Source organism: Poromitra crassiceps, assembly GCF_964638095.1.
Source record: "Poromitra crassiceps genome assembly, chromosome: 6".
Classification (NCBI taxonomy): Eukaryota; Metazoa; Chordata; class Actinopteri; order Beryciformes; family Melamphaidae; genus Poromitra; species Poromitra crassiceps.
In genome coordinates, this window is record NC_139627.1 from 37,738,320 (window position 1) to 37,755,143 (window position 16,824).

At 46.1% G+C, this 16,824-nt stretch overlaps 1 protein-coding gene and 1 pseudogene across 2 annotated transcripts in view; both read left to right on the forward strand.

Annotated features, from left to right (window-relative positions):
* The window catches only part of mgat4a (alpha-1,3-mannosyl-glycoprotein 4-beta-N-acetylglucosaminyltransferase A), a 50,889-nt gene that overhangs the window by 14,728 nt on the left and 19,337 nt on the right, over positions 1-16,824 (forward strand). The window contains exons 2-3 of the mRNA XM_083639468.1: positions 14,700-14,867; positions 15,520-15,660. Of these exons, the coding sequence (XP_083495594.1) occupies positions 14,700-14,867; positions 15,520-15,660 (309 nt within the window). The remainder of the gene's footprint in view (positions 1-14,699; positions 14,868-15,519; positions 15,661-16,824) is intronic.
* LOC310778734 (eukaryotic translation initiation factor 4 gamma 1 pseudogene) lies at positions 4,211-11,723 on the forward strand (annotated as a pseudogene). The gene is made up of 2 exons: positions 4,211-6,775; positions 11,658-11,723. The product of its transcript is annotated as a eukaryotic translation initiation factor 4 gamma 1 pseudogene (transcript).

Consider the following 16,824-nt stretch of genomic DNA (forward strand, 5'->3'; position numbering starts at 1 on the left):
AGACTGGACGGACCAAATGAACCCTTATGCTCCTCGCGCTCTCTCTCTCTCTCTCTCTCTCTCTCTCTCTCTCTCTCTCGCTCTCTCTCGCTCTCTCTCTCTCTCTCGCTCTCTCGCTCTCTCTCTCGCTCTCGCTCTCGCTCTCTCTCTCTCTCTCTCGCTCTCTCTCTCTCTCTCGCTCTCGCTCTCTCGCTCTTGCTCTCTCTCTCTCTCTCTCTCTCTCTCACACACGCACACAGGAATCACAGGCAGCTGCTCAATGGCCGCAAATGCTGCTCAATGCACAAATGGCCGCTCATGATCGTCACTCACTAACGGACTCTGTTTACTGCTAAATGGGTGACTATACTATAAATACTAAACGTGATTTAGCGCTTCCTTTCATCAGTTTGACTTGAAACAATGTCACAGGCTGGGAAAGGGTCTGATCTAATGTAAACAAGCAAAACATGAAAGTACGTCCGAGTACGTCCTTGGCACAGAACGCCATTGTAAAAAGTACGTCCGAGTACGTCTTTGGCAGAGAATGAGTTAACGACATGAACGCCTGGAATTATTAGATAGATAGATAGATAAGATAGATAGATAATTCTGTGATTACCATTAACGACATGAACGCGGTAATATATGCTGGGGTAGCTGGCTGGGGGCGTGGTCAGGGTGGGGGAAATCTCCCTTTCGCCCCATTCAGCATAGTTAGCATTTAGCTGCTAGCCCAGCCCAGGCAGACAGGATCGGTGATTCAACCACCGCAGTAAATGCACATCTGAACAGACGTCTATGTACCTGCTCTAGAATCCCCAATCCTGTAGTGTAGAGCCGCAGCACTGTCCTTTGGTGAGTCAGCCCATTGAGATTATGGGTGTCAAAATTAATCGTTTAATCGATGCATCGAGATGCGGACGTGTGAATCGAATCGTTGACAGATGAATCGTTGAATCGTTTGTTTAAATTTCTGTTGACATTCAGATTTTAATGCACTTTCAAGTAAAAAAGGGACTTCATATTTATCTGACTGCTTGTATTACTTGATGAAAAGTAGCCATGTGCAGTAAAAATATAGAAAATTGAGGATTTGATACTTGGAGCTGTCATACTTTGAGCTGTATCGAGATGCATCGTGGAATCGAATCGAATCGTTGACAGATGAATTGTAATCGAATCGTGAGGCCAGTGAAGATTCACAGCCTTAATTGAGATAGGGGGTTTCCCCCCACCTTCTAGTCTTGCGCCAGCCGTAGTAACATTTTGTGTGCGTTCCCACACAGACCGATTGTATCTATTGCTCAAGTGACATCACTGATGACATCACAATCCTGACTGAGCCACACCGAGCCCACAGACACCAACCACCCACTTAGCCAATTTTAACTAAAGATGAGGAAAAACAATTACAACTTTCACAATCTTCCCACTATCTTGTGGGTCATCGTGTGTGTGTGTGTGTGTGTGTGTGTGTGTGTGTGTGTGTGTGTGTGTGTGTGTCATCGCCCGAGCATTTATGCTCATTTGACATCACAGTTGTCTGACACCATCAGTGATATCAGCAACGCGAGCAACTTGAGCAATTGTGTCACTCACTGATGACTCACTCATTGACATCACTTCGGCTGAGCATGAGCAGTTGTGCGCAGATGATGTCACAATGTCAAGAGTCACTTGGGCAGCTTGTGGATTTTAGGGCATGACATCATCAGTGGGTATGACATGTATGACATCAGTGACCACTGGCGACCGACCACTCAACGATGACGTAATTTCTCTGGCCACCACACTCGATTGTTGATTTGAAGGATGGTGAATGTTGATTGTGTTCGAGTTGGACACCACGCCCAGTGGTGTTAAGTAACGAAATACAAATACTTCGTTACTGTACTTAAGTATATTTTTTGAGTATCTGTACTTTACTTGAGTATTTATTTTTCTTTCAACTTTTACTTTTACTCCACTACATTTTCGTAATAAAATCTATACTTTTACTCCGATACATTTCCCAAAAGCATCTTTGTTACTCGTTACTATAAAATAAACAAACAGCTGGTGTTGTGGCGAATCAGTAGCCTGGCTAGCGAATCAGTGCTTCTGTGTTGCAAGTTGCGTTTGCCAATTGCTTACCATGAGCGCTTCCCAAGTCTTTTCATCCATGTTACAAGTTCCCACAGGCTGAAATCCGACGGGTAATTACTTTAAATTGTCTTTACATTCTGTCCAATTGACCCAAAATGACGTAATATGCCACCAGAAAACAAGAAACCAAGCGTCTCTTGGGGTAAGCTTCAAATTGGTCAAGCGTCCACGCAGCCAGAACGTAAAAGTATAGGTCTTCCGCTTAAGGATTTCAAAATAAAATCCTAAATGCTTTATTTGTTTCTCCAAAGGTGAGAAGCATTTTATTCTGAAAGTAAATCATGGTATTTCCGTTGCTATCTGGTGTAACAGTCGCTGTTTTGACACAGCCCAATAATACTGTCGTGTTTCAGAAAGGTAACGTCAGTTTCAATTTCTATAGAGTGATTACATTGATTAACTGTTTATCTGGCAGTGACAATATCCAGGCATATAGCTATATGAAGGAGATGTCCATGATCTATGGTGATAATGATGATGATGATGATGATGATGATGATTATATATTTCCCATTGACATGGAGATATCTCATCGCCATGATAGCCTAAAGCAGGCACTTGTGCCAAAAGCTGCAGTCAGTTCAAATGTAAAGCTAAAAATTTAAAATTCAGACCGCTTGCTTTCTTATAAACAGGATTTACTTGTACTTTTACTTTCAATACTTTTAAGTACATTTAATATTTAAAAAATACTTTTGATACTTAACTCATTGAGTGCCAGCCACTTTTGGAGAACGGATGCTCCCAGTGCCAGAGTTTCAGAGCGTTTTCAGTGATTTCTCGAGGCCCACAGAATATTGTGTGATATTACTATGTAAACACCGAACACGCACAAAGAACGATGAGACTCTCTTCTATCATTTGCAAAAAAAAGTTTATTGATACCATTTTCCGTTCTTTAGTTATGAGCCGGAGAAGATAGGTTGTTTTGAGCAAAAAGACACGTTTCAAATTAGAAGCTGAGTTATTCCGCCTTTTGTGAAATGAAGCATTTCAAGCACATTCACTGAGTCTGAAGCTAATATTTTCTGATGTAGTGACGTGGTGTAGTTGTGTGGTGCCCTGCGTGCCCCACCCCCCTCTCCCCCCTCAGCTGCAAACTCCTCCCCACACTAACACACAGCCTAACACGCACCCAGTCTATTTTCGGAGCGCTCCGTTTTTGTGCGCCGGCTCCCAGCGCGACACGGAAATGCCAAACCGGACTGCAGGGAAAGGTTTGGCCCTTCGGCGTCGGGTGCTGCCTTTCTGGCGGCTAATCGTGTGGAGAAACTATGCAGACAGACAGACAGAGGCAGAGGGGCTCAGTTGTGGGCGCGGATTGACTGCTGTTCGCAGCCAACGTCAGCTGCAGACAGAGCAATCTATATGGCTCTGGCTGCAGCATGAGCGGTTTCTCTTTCATCACGGGGCTTTTTCCTGCTGTTTTCCGGACCTTTCTCTAATCTGGAGAGCACTGTCGCCACCTAATGAGTCCGTAAAATGGGTTATACACCTTCAATAGCTACAATATTTGTACAGGAGATGCCTGAGGCTTTGATCCACGTCCCACCGTCAAAAAACGCAATTGACGAACATACTCGTCCTTGGCACTCTACGTTAGTATCTGAATTGACGAACATACTCGTCCTTGGCACTCAATGAGTTAAGTACAGAAAATATTAGCTACATTAAGACTTTTACTCAAGTAATATTTTAATGGATGACTTTGACTTTTACCCAAGTCGTTTTCTGGTAAAGTATCTATACTTTTACTCAAGTATGGATTTCGAGTACTTTATACACCACTTACCACGCCACAGAATCTGCCCCATTGTATATGTATAAGATAATAGGGCACCCGTTGAAGGAGTGTGGGTCGCCTCCGTGGAATGACGCATTAGTGATAGAAGATAAGATACTATACAGGAATATTATAATAATGACATCTTCCTCCATTGTGACATCATCAATGAGATCATAAATCTTTCTCTACTTGCGAATAACTGCTACTTACCCATTGTGACATCATCGGTGATGTCATAAATCATTCCCTTGCTGGTGGTATAAATGAGACGGTCTCTATGTTTAAAAAAAAGTAAACATGGAGAGACATTTCCATGTTGAGCAATCAAAGCCCCTCTACCCAGGGGAGAGGAAGCAATATGACAGAGACTTCCTTCTGGGTTTGCAGTTTATCTCTGCCAGCATGAACAAGCCTGAGGGTCTGCCAGTCATCAGTGATGTTGTACTAGGCAAGGCTAATAAGACTCCTCTGCGTCAATTGGACCCCAGTCGTCTAAACTGTGTGCCTGACTTCACACCCTCCTTTGCGAACTTTGGCAGGCCTGGCATGGGAGGAGGAGGCAGAGGACCACCTCCAGGTATGGGCATTGGAGTCGGCAGGTTGCCTCGTTCCCAACAGAGTCAGTGGAAAGACCCGAAGAAGATCACCAGCCTGACGCCCGACAACGAGGTGCAGCTCAACAAGGCTGAGAAGGCCTGGAAGCCCACGGCGAAGAAGCCGGGCCGCACACGGCGATCAGAGGATTCTGAGCAGACCCAGGAGCTGTTCAACCGCATTCGCAGCATCCTGAACAAGCTGACCCCGCAGATGTTTAAACAGCTGGTGATGAAGGTGACAGAGCTGCCCATAGACACAGAGGAGAGGATGAAAGGAGTCATAGACCTTATCTTCGAGAAGGCCATCTCCGAGTCAAACTTCTCTGTGGTCTACGCCAAGATGTGCCACTGCCTTATGGAGCTGAAAGTCGCCACCACAGATATGCCGGGAGAAACTGTGAATTTCCGCAAGCTGCTACTCAACCGCTGCCAGAAGGAGTTTGAGAAGGACAAGGACAACAATAAGATCTTTGAGATGAAGCAGAAAGAGCTGGATGCTGCATCAGGGGATGAGGAGAAGCAGCTCAGAGAGGAGCTTGAGGCGTCCAAGGACAAGGCCAGGAGGCGCTCACTGGGCAACATAAAGTTCATCGGTGAGCTGTTCAAAGTAAAGATGCTGACCGAGGTTATCATGCACGAGTGCATTGTAAAGCTGCTAAAGAACGATGAGGAGTACCTCGAGTGCCTGTGCAGATTGCTGTCCACTATCGGCAAGGATCTGGACTTTGAGAAGGCCAAGCCTCGTATGAACCAGTACTTCAACCAAATGGAGAAGATTATCAAGAAGAGGAAGACCTCCTCCAGGATCCACTTCATGCTGCAGGATGTGCTGGACCTCAGACGGAACAACTGGATTCCCAGGCGAGGCGAACAGGGCCCCAAGACCATCGACCAGATCCACAGAGACGCAGAGCTGGAGGAGCACAGGGAGCAGATCGAGGTCCAGCAGGCCCTAATCTCCAAGAAGGAGTCTGGCGGAGGCCCAGGGGGCAAGATGGGCAGAGGGTGTCCCGGGGGCCGCGGAGGCCCTCACACCTGGTGTCGCGGTAGCACTCCCCAGGATGAGGGCTGGAACACAGTGCCCATCTCCACCAAGACCCGACCCATTGACACCTGCCGCCCCAGCAAGATCAACAAGACTCCGGTACTTGACATAAACAACCAGCTGCTTGTCCCCGGCAGTAAAGGCACATGGCGCAGCTGGTGTAAAGGGAGCAGAGGTGGCACCAGTGCTAAGCCTGCATATGCCAGCTTGGGGTCAGGTGGCCGTCCGGCCACCAGCACTCTGAACAGGTTCTCAGCCCTGCAGCAGCCTGCTTTCTTTTCAGGCCCCTCCTTGGACTCAGACAGACGAGTGCTTCAGAGAAACAGCTCAAGTCGAGATCACAGTAACCGGTTCCACCGCTCAGACCTCAGCAACAACCGCTTTGACAGACAGGACGACCGGCGGGATGATCGGCGGTACAACTGGAACCGACTGACGGTCACCAATCGCAGCTTCAACTGGAAGACTGAGTGGAGCTGGGAAAGAGACCACCGTGGGTCTACCGACCCCGTCTGCCGAGTAGACAGCATGACCAATGAAAGGGACCGGGGCAGCAGAGACCAAGCCAGGTGCAAAGAGAATGTGAAGCGAGAGTCAGACTCAGCTCCCACCACTCCACCTCCCCAGACCCCCACCAAGCCTGCCTTAACCGAGGAGGAGTTGGAAAAGAAATCCAGAGCCATCATTGATGAGTACCTCAACAATAACGACATGAAGGAGGCGCTGCAGTGTGTGGAGGAGATGAACAGCCCCCAGATGCTGTTTGTGTTTGTGCGGAATGGCCTGGAGACGATGCTGGACCGCAGCACCGTTGCAAGGGAGCACATGGGCATGCTGCTGCAACAGCTCATCAAGACCGGTGGCCTACCAACACAACAGTACTACAAAGGACTTCAAGAGATCCTGGAGGTGGCTGAGGAGCTGGCTATAGACATCCCTCACATCTGGCTGTACCTGGCCGAGCTCATCACCCCCATGCTCCACGACGAAGGCATTCCCATGGGACAGCTCTTCAGGGAGATCTCCAAGCCTTTGATCCCTCTGGGCCAAGCTGGAGGCCTTCTGGTTCAAGTCCTCACCCTGCTCTGCAAAGGAATGAGTCATAAAAAGGTGGACGCCATGTGGAGGGATGCGGGCCTCAGCTGGAAAGAATTCCTTCCTGAGGATGTGGATATCGACAAGTTTGTAACAGAAAACAATCTAGATATTTCATATTTTCCTGTGAGCCTCGCTCTGGTTCCTGTGAGCCTCCCAATTCAAGCTCCTCTGTTTCCTGTGAGCCTCCAAATTGAAACTCCTCTGTTTCCTGTGAGCCTCCCAATTGAAACTCCTCTATTTCCCTTGAGCCTCAAAATTCAAGCTCCTCTGTTTCCTGTAAGCCTCAAAATTCAAGCTCCTCTGTTTCCTGTGAGCCTCCAAATTCAAGCTCCTCTGTTTCCTGTGAGCCTCCCAATTCAAGCTCCTCTGTTTCCTGTGAGCCTCCAAATTCAAGCTCCTCTGTTTCCTGTGAGCCTCCCAATTCAAACTCCTCTGTTTCCTGTGAGCCTCCCAATTGAAGTTCCTCTGTTACTAAGGAGTCCTGTTCTCAAGAGCGGCCACCCAAGAGATTAGGACAAGGGTCAAAGGGCCTCTTGCACATGAACAATGAACACAGACCCCCGCCGACCAGGACGTAGCCAGAAAAGGTGGATAAACATTGCATTTCCTTTTAAGTCCTTCAAAATAAAATGAATGCCTTCTGTTGGTTTGTCAGTGGAAAGATTAAACTTTGAAGGAGTAGCATGCGACAGGAAATGCTTTCATCAGCGTAGCAGTAGACTGCTCAGAGCGATAGACCCCTTATACGACCACGTCACACTGACATCACGCAGCGTCGATGCGCATGACGGAGGCAGAAAGACAGAGTCCGCGCAGCCCCGGCAAGCAGCCGATCCGCGGCTGGAAAACCAGACACGTCCCCGTGCTGTGCAGTGGGACGCCAGAATCGGAAAGCCACTGCAGCCGAGCACCCGGGTCTGCATATTCACACTTGGTTAACAAAATAATAAACGACAGAGCCAGGCTGTAACGTTACAACAAGCTTCACTTTCATTCTCCCCACATATCCTGTTCCACGGCAACCCCCGAGGGAACATACACAGCCTCCCATACACATGCAATACAACACAACACAACACTGAACAGTCTGTTACACTATCAACAAAGCAAGGACTAAAGTTTTACCGAATCCCATCAACTCATACTCCTTTTAATGATAACCGTAGGCGTCTTTGGTTGCAAGCCGAAAGAGGAAATCATTAAAAATGCCCGACTTTGCTGCAGTGCCATTTCATATCAGGTAAGCTGTAGCTGTCATCGCTTGGTTAGTTAACAACCAAGTAACGTTAAATAATGTCATTATTGAGTTGTGTGCATTATCAACATAACAATATATCTTTGCAAGTTACAGAATAACTCTACGCTATGTAGCCTATTGCTGGCCACTCTAGGCTTGGCCATTTCGTCTTTTATCCATTGATATGCGTATGGGTCTGTAAGACGTATCCCATTAACCAACGTTAATTTCAATGCATAACATTACTTATCACTAGGCGATAAGCTGTTGTAGTAAGCCGAGAACTGCATTTTAAAACTAAAATCTAACTGTGGGTCACAGATGTGGGCACAGAGCAGTCCTGACACCGGCGGCTTTTACACAGCTCTCTGTGTCTGTCAATGCTGGCTGGGCTCACGGCTTTTTGCCTTCACGATGCGCGCGCAGCTCCAATGTTGACAGCTGTATAAGGGGTCTATAAGGAAATGGTCAAATGAAGCAGAAGAGAAGTACAAAGTGAAACAGCCAGTCTCAAACCAGAGATTCAGTTAGAAGCTATACGAATTTTGCATGAGAGTGTAGGTGTGTGCTCGTGTTACCACAAATCAGCAACAGCTGGAGTGGATGACATCATCACTGATGACATTACAATTGCTCGAGTGACATCATCACGGATGACATCACAATTGTTCAAGTTACCAATGACATCACTGATGACATCATTACAGATGACATCCAGGGTGGGAAATTAGCGTTGTTCAAGTTACCGATGACATCACAATTGCTCGAGTGACATCACTGATGACATCATTACAGATGACATCCAGGGTGGGAAATTAGCGGGGACTCGGGCAATTTGCCCGTTAAAAAAAAATCTAAATTGCCCTTGGGATGATGGGGTCTTTTAAAATGCACCATAAAAAAAGCTAACTTTCTGATGTCACTGATGATATCATACGGTTCTACATCACTGATGACATCACAGTTTGCTTGAGTGACATCACTGATGAGAGAACCCCAAAAAAGTGTGCCTATGATTTGAGTACATTCAGATTCAAGCGGTCGGCATGAATCTGGTGCCATATGCCAGGCAGGTAAGTAACCAGTGTTACTGGTTTTTACTGGTTACTGGTTACTGGTTACTGGTCTTGCCAGGCAGCTGGCTGCCAGCCACTGATGACATAATTTGTCCTCAGGGGTGTGAATCAGTCAGCCTTCCAAGTGATGCCACTCGAACAATGGTGATGTCATCACTTGAGCATTGATGGCGCATTCCTTTATCGCAAAATAACTGGGATGTTGAGGCTAAATGACATCACATCCGTTTTGTTAGCATTCCATTTGCAGAAAACTTGAGCTGGGAAGTTCACTGTTCATTGGTCAGATCCAGTCGCTAGCCAGGCTAGCCATTGTTAGCAATAACAGTTGATAACATGGCATTTTGCGGCATTTTGTGCATACAAACACTGCAGCCTCATGTCCACACAGATATGCAGTGCTGTGTGTACAGCTGATTTAATGAGACACAAACAAAACAAGTGCTAAACAACATTACTACGATTATAACTACTGTTGTTGCGCGGCGCAGCCATCTTGGATTTTTTAGGTCGGGGCTGCTAGGCTCCTACGAGTTTGGAATGGGAAATACCAGCTCTGGTGACGTCACCGTCCCAGCTCATGACCTTTGAAGTCGTAAGATTACCAGTTCCAAGTTATAAAGGAATGCACGATTAGTCAGCTTCCTTCTGACCTTTGTTGTCAGTCAGCTTCCTTCAGACATAATAGGCAGACCTAGGCTGGCAGCCAGTTGCCGGGCAAAAAACGAGGAAAACCTGAATTCGCTCTATGCCAGGCAGCATGATGTGTATTACTGATGACATCACTGGTGATATCATCTGTAATCTGGCCTGTCTGCTGGCCACTAATGATGTCATTTGTCCTCAGGGTTGTGAGTCAATCAGCCTTTCCTCCAGTTTTTTGCCAGGCAGCTGGCTGCCAGCCTACATCTGGCTATGTCTGAAGGAAGGAAGCTGACTGACAACCCTCAAAGGTGCAGGCAGACCTTTGCAATTACTGCATCCTCATCTATAACTTTATCAACAACAAAAAAAAAGCACTAGATTAATGTTGAATAAATTAAGGTAAAAGTTCCAGAGAATCGGCTTACTTGAATATATTTAATGATTTATGATCTCATGAGAGGAAGAGATGCAACGATACAAGATACATGGGTCACGATCAATCGTATCGTGACCCATGTATCGTGATACGTATCGTATCGTGAGGTCCTTGCCAATACCCAGCCCTAGTGTGTGTGTGTCTGATTGAGATGTGCCTACAGATTAACATATTACATCCTAACTATTAATGGACGCATATATAGGAAAATTTCCCCTAACAATTAACATGAAATTGGTTCTTGACACTGGCTCGAGTTTTTGTGGTTCAGGCATTTGGTAGATGAGAAGATATACGTGTCAACTTCAAATGCTGTGTCAGAGGAAGCACATTTGCTGATGGTTTATGCACCTCTTTTGCTGGAAGAGTGACGCATTTCCACAGAACAAGCAGTGCTGTGTGTGTGTGTGTGTGTGTGTGTGTGTGTGACTGTGTGTGTGTGTGTGTGTGTGTGTGTGTGACTGTGTGTGTGTGTGACTGTGTGTGCGTGTGACTGTGTGTGTGTGTGTGTGACTGTGTGTGTGAGAGGCGAGACTGTGTGTGTGTGTGTGTGTGTGTGTGTGCATTCATAAATGAGCCCTTGAGTCTGTGTGAAGGCTAGTCATTGAAGGTCTAGTGTCCCCACACACACACACACACACACACACACACACACACACACACACACACACACACACACACACACACACACACACACACACACACACACACACACACACATATTCATTAATAAATCAGATGAACTGAGCAAAGGAGTCAAGGATGACACCTCAGGGCAAGATGTCACAGGAGATGGAAGAATGGGAATCAGGACCGGGGGGGTGTCTCTAATGGTTGTTCTGATGGTTGTTCTGATGGTTGGGCACTCAAATAGGACCCTAAAGGATGTGAAAATATGGAAAGAAAGAAAAAAAACGATATGAAAATAGGAGCAAAGGAGGGAGAAGAATGAGAGAAGGGCAAAAAAATAATGGCTGAATGCAGAAGGGAAGAAGCAGAGGGAGAGGCTGTCAGTGCATTAAGCTCACAGTCACTTTGCCCTTCCCCCACCTGCTCTATCTGCTCTCCGCTGTACACAGCACAAGTGAAGAAGAATGAGATTGTAGAGCTGTGCTGCAGACCCCAGGTAGGTCTAATTGGCTAATGGGTTTAGCGTATTCATAGTTATTCACAGTAATTGCCCTATGCAAGTAGAATGTGCTCACCTTACCCTTATACGCTTTTAACACAAACATTAGAAGAAGAAAAATCCTGTCAATGAATCCAGCAAAGTTTGTAGTTTAACAGCAGGGTCAACAATGGTTTTAAACGGGGATGAAAAGCTGTGTCTGGAGTGACATTTCACAAATGTGATGTCAAGACATTATAATAAACACTGCCAAACATATCCGAGAATAAATACAATGCCCAGTTGTTCCCGAGGGGGAGGCATTTGAGTTTCACCGCATCTAGGTCTCTGAATAGGAAAAACATAGCTAAATAACTACCCCAATACAGTTGGTGTTATTGTTTTTGGTTCCTGTGATGTGAATGCCCTGTCTCTGTGTGCCCTGTCTCTGTGTGCCCTGTCTCTGTGTGCCCTGTCTCCGTGTGCCTTGTTTGGTTGCACAGTGGGATTACAGGTGCGGTTTCATCTCAGTGGGGATGGGGTCCTCCTACAATCAAAGGCTGATGTGAAGATGAAAGTCTGGGGTTGCGTTTGGAGTTGCCCTTTTCATAAGGCTTGGGCCAAATGACAGCATCTGTCTGTGTGTCTTAGAGATCAACAGTCCAGAGGAACCACATGCTGCTATGAGAAACAGGAGCTAGGGCAGAGTGGATGGACAATTAGCTGAGTCAAGTGGTAGATGCAGAGAGGGAGATCAAGGCATTGTGGGTTTTGCTGTAGAGAGGGGCTCTCCAAAAGGGCACAGATGCAACCAGCAGCAGAAGATCAGACCGAGACTGTCCAAACCCACCGCCCCACCCGACACACACACGTCACATGCTCTTTGTATTCTTTCTACCTGCAATCTTGCATACCTCAGACCCTTATCAATTATGCAAGGGAATTGGGTACTTTGGTGCTAATCCTGAGTCTTGCATTTAGGTGGGTCAATGAATGCTATCCACCTTATTTTTGAATGCCCCACTGTAAAAAATAATTGTGCGTACAAGGTCCGGTTTAACGTGACTATTGCTGCAGCTTGCCATTTCCTAATGTATTCTCAGGCCCGCTCCAACCCATTACGCAGAGTACGCAGACTGCGTAGGGCATCACGTGACTGAGGGCACCAAAAAAATTTTTTTTTTTTTTTTTTTTTTGGTGCCCTCAGTCAGGCCACTCACTGAACAGCAGGCCAGGCGCCGTCTACTGGTTTACTAGTGGTTTTATTACTTTATTCAGGGTGCATCTCATTGTAAAATTGGACTCGGCCCAAATTGGGCTTCAAACGGCCCAAATTGGGCTTCAAGCGGCCCAAATCTGGCTTCAACCGGCCCAAATCTGGCTTCAACTGGCCCAAATCTGGCTTCAACTGGCCCAAATCGGGCTTCAGACGGTCCAAATCTGGCTTCAAACAGCCAAAATCTGGCTTCAAACGGCCCAAATTGGGCTTCAAACAGCCCAAATTTTTACAATTTATACACGCACGTCGGCCTGTATCGGCCTGGCCTGCTTGGTATCTAATGCCCGGCCTGAATTATGATCCCAGTCCGCCCCTGCTTGCATGTACAGTTTAACAATCACTTGTTTGCTGACATGTACAGTAATTCTAACAATTGTTTGTTTCCCACATGTAATGAAATGTGAGATACACTAGTATCGTTCATAATTAATGATTTTGCAGTCTTTCGTTTGACAGTTATTGAAAGTTTTACGGGGGGGGGGGGGGGCACCACAGAACAATTACGCTTAGGGCACCCAAATGGCCAGGATCGGCCCTGTGTATTCTACTTGATTTGAAAAGATGGCTGCCTACACTCAGTCTCTTGTACCCTGGCTGAATTGAACATAACTTGGTCAATAAGTATGTAACATACAAAATAAAACAACCCGTAATATCTTAATTTTATGTAGAATGTAGAGGACATGTAACTGTTTAGTTAAACTTGCATCCCAGGAATATTGTGATGACGTTAGTGGCTCAAGTCTGTTTCGTCCTGAAACCCACACGCTTTGCGGTGGTGGTTTTAGCGTAACCTATGTGCGATTCGGGGCGTAAAGTATGTGCGTTTTAGCGTAACTTATGTGGGATTCGAGGCGTAACCTATGTGGGGTTTGGCGTAACCTATGTGCGATTCGAAATAACGTATCCGAGATAGAAAACGTTATGAATATAGCCACGTTATAAACAACAAACTAACGCCGGTGATCCGTATGGAAACAGTGTTACTCGAAATGGTTAATATTGGCCACAGCAGGCGATTACCCATGAATGCACTGCGCTCTTAAAGGGATATTTATCGACGAGATTTTTGCCAAGCTGGACCTGATTAGTGATTTGCTCCGTTCGCCCAGACGGGTGTCAAGCTGTCAGCAACAAGGCTGGGAGGATCACACCGGAAGAAGCACCCATCAGCAGATCAGGCAAAAATGGCCGCCAAAAATAAGGTGGATAGAGACACATACTGTACATAAATAAATACATACATACATACATATACAATGTATATGCAAGGTGTATAAACCAGATGCATGCATGCACCTGGTTTCACATTACTAATATGGGAGGGAACGATACAGCTTTCTCATCTGACTACCGCTCCTCTTCTTCATAAAGCCTTGCACCCTCTGTCAACTTCTGCTGTTCACCAAGAGTTCACCAGGAACAGGCTTTCTGAAAATATATAGCCTAGCCCTAGTCCCACCAAACTGCACAAGCAAAATAAGAAAGCAGCTGGTATTGTCAAAACACCGCATGCTGCTGTATCACCATCTACAATAGGTATGTATGAGGCAGCGGCAGGAGCATACTTGTTAGATAAGCAGGTCAGTCGCTGATGTTTTGAATCCCTGAACCAGATGGGAAATTCTTGGGTGGGAACTTGAACAAGTTAGTCTCCCTTCCCTTCACAAATACTCTTGAAGTGCCCTAGAGACCAAGGCACCTAACTGCTGCATATTGCTCCAGTGGGACTGTTCAGTGGCCAACGGGTTGGTGCCGTGCAGCTCCCTGCTGTGAATTTCTACAATTGTGCAACTGTATGAAAGTGAGATGGGACATTGCTGGAAAAGAGACGCATATTCAGTCAACATCTGTCCATCTGGATAAACATAAGTAATAGATGCATCCTCTGATGTTCCCTCCCAACGTGCAGCTTGGTCTTCTCACAGCCACTCTACTGTAGTTTGGTATGCGAGTCCCAAGCTTGTAGTGGGCTCTGACAGTTTGAGGTAGCGTGTTAACACACCAGAGATATTCTGCCTCAGCTAGCTTGGTCCAAGATAGTGGCACACCACTGACTTTTCACCTGCTGCTTGATTTTCAACCATGAATGAATGAGAGAGTGAAATGTAAGCCCCAAATATGGTCAAATGTATCAGCACTATTTACCAATGTGATTAACTCACTAATTTGCACCTTTGCCAGTATTAGAGTCTTACTAGTGTGTATGTTGTTGTTGTTGCCTGCTAATGCATCCTCCTTTGCTTCCTGTGTTTTTTCCTCGTAGAGAAGCTGATAGCGTACCAGCGGGAGTTCCATGCCTTGAAAGAGCGCCTTCGTGTGGCGGAGCACCGGACGCTGCAGCGCTCCTCTGAGCTCAACAACATTCTGGAGCAGTTCAGACGCGCCATCGCCGAGACCAATGGCAGCAAAGATGCCCTCACCAACTTCTCAGGTAGATGATACACTGTTGGTCCGTTAAAGACACAGGAGGAGACGCGTGCAAAGACACTCCAACTGAGCTTTTAACACCGTGGTTCAAAGGAATCCGTGAAAGCTTTTAGTATATTATGCTCAATGGATGTGGTAGTGTGTACTGTAGTCTGTGGAATCTGGAGCGTTGTAAATTCTTTTCGTCTAATGGACCCTGACCTTTCACTCGTAGTACTGCCCTCTGGCTGTAGCTTTGCGTCGACTTTCTTCAAATTTGTTAGAATCCAAACCGAACACACCATGCTGCGCTCTTAGATGTGACAAAGACTAGTAGTTCATTGTTGCTCTGCTCTTTTGTTAGATCCCCAGAATTCAGTGTCTGAAAAGGTCCACATCTTATCATCAGGTCGCAATGCCTCCCGCCCGCTTTATGAGGTGCTCGTTTGTTCTTTCGATCATTTAGCTATTTGCAATGCGCAGCACTTAGGGGAATTACACTATGCACTCTTTAGTCTTTAGGCTGCACCTACCAGGAACATTTCACTCACTACAATAATGCATCCTCCAGCCAAACCACCCCCCCCCCCCACACCTGTTGCTTTTACAAAGGTTTATTGTTTATTGAAATCGAGGAGAGGAATCAATGTAACTGGTTTCTCTGTGTCTGCTTTCAGACGAGACACAGAAACTGCTGAAGGAGCTGGCCAATCGGAAACCTCTCCAGGTGCCAAATATCTACCACCACCTGCCTCATCTACTGAACAATGAGGGCAGCCTGCACCCTGCTGTGCAGGTTGGTCTGGGCCGTACCGGAGGTGAGACACACACACCTACACACGCGCCACACAGACAGACACACACACACACACACACACACACACACACACACACACACACACACACACACACAGACACACACACACACACACACACACACACACACACACACACACACACACACAGAGCTCTGCAAGTTCTCTTTCTATCACAATGCCCCTGATTTATGAGACATTCTCTCTAGTATACGCCTGCCCTACACAAACACACACACACACACACACACACACACACACACCTACCTACACACACTCAAAACTGCAGGGATCCCATTTACACCAGGGACAGAATCGTGCCTCTCAACATGTTCTCAGTTGGGTCCTGGTTCACAGCAAATATCCCCCTCTGGATGGAACATTGTCAACAGAACCTCTAAGATAATTAAATAGTATACCTAATATAGCGGTGCCATAAACTTGGGAAATACCCACCTAAGAAAACACAATCACAAATCTTTATGAACTTGCATTTAACTGATAACTTTTGGCCTCAAGCTGAAGTAATCTTTTTCATCAGTTTGTGGTAGTTATGGTTTCTTAATTTTGCCGAGTTGATATTAAAGAGCTACAGGCCTACGTAGATCCAGCAGGGTACATTTCCCCGTTCATTATAGCTGTTTGGTTTCATTCCATTTATTTGACACATTTATTTTTGCAGTATTTTGTGACTTTGTTGTAAACAAAAGTGCTATATAATGCAACTGTTCATGATGGTAGCAGTTCATGGTGGTACCTGCAGAACGATGAACTCTTTCATGAACTGCCTCAATAGGTTAATTCAGAAACATGATGCCTATCATCCACCAATACACCTGCCCCTCTATCCTGTTTTGGCCAGGCAGTCCACTGTGGAACTGTTTAACTATTCCAGTCATTTATGAAAATGTGTCTAAAAGCATAAGATTAACAAAACATGTTCTGGCTCAACTCCCAATAACTCACACTGAAACTGTCACACCAGGTAGTTTCCTGCAGTGTAGACAAAACAAAAGCAAATGTTTTGCATCGTTTACAGAAAGGTAAGGTGTTCTGTGAAAGCTGCTGTCAGACATGAGCCCCCCCTCCCCACCCTCCTGCATGGATTAATTCGCCCTATTTTCCCATTCATTTCTATTTTCATCAGCCTAATTTTTAGCTTTCAAT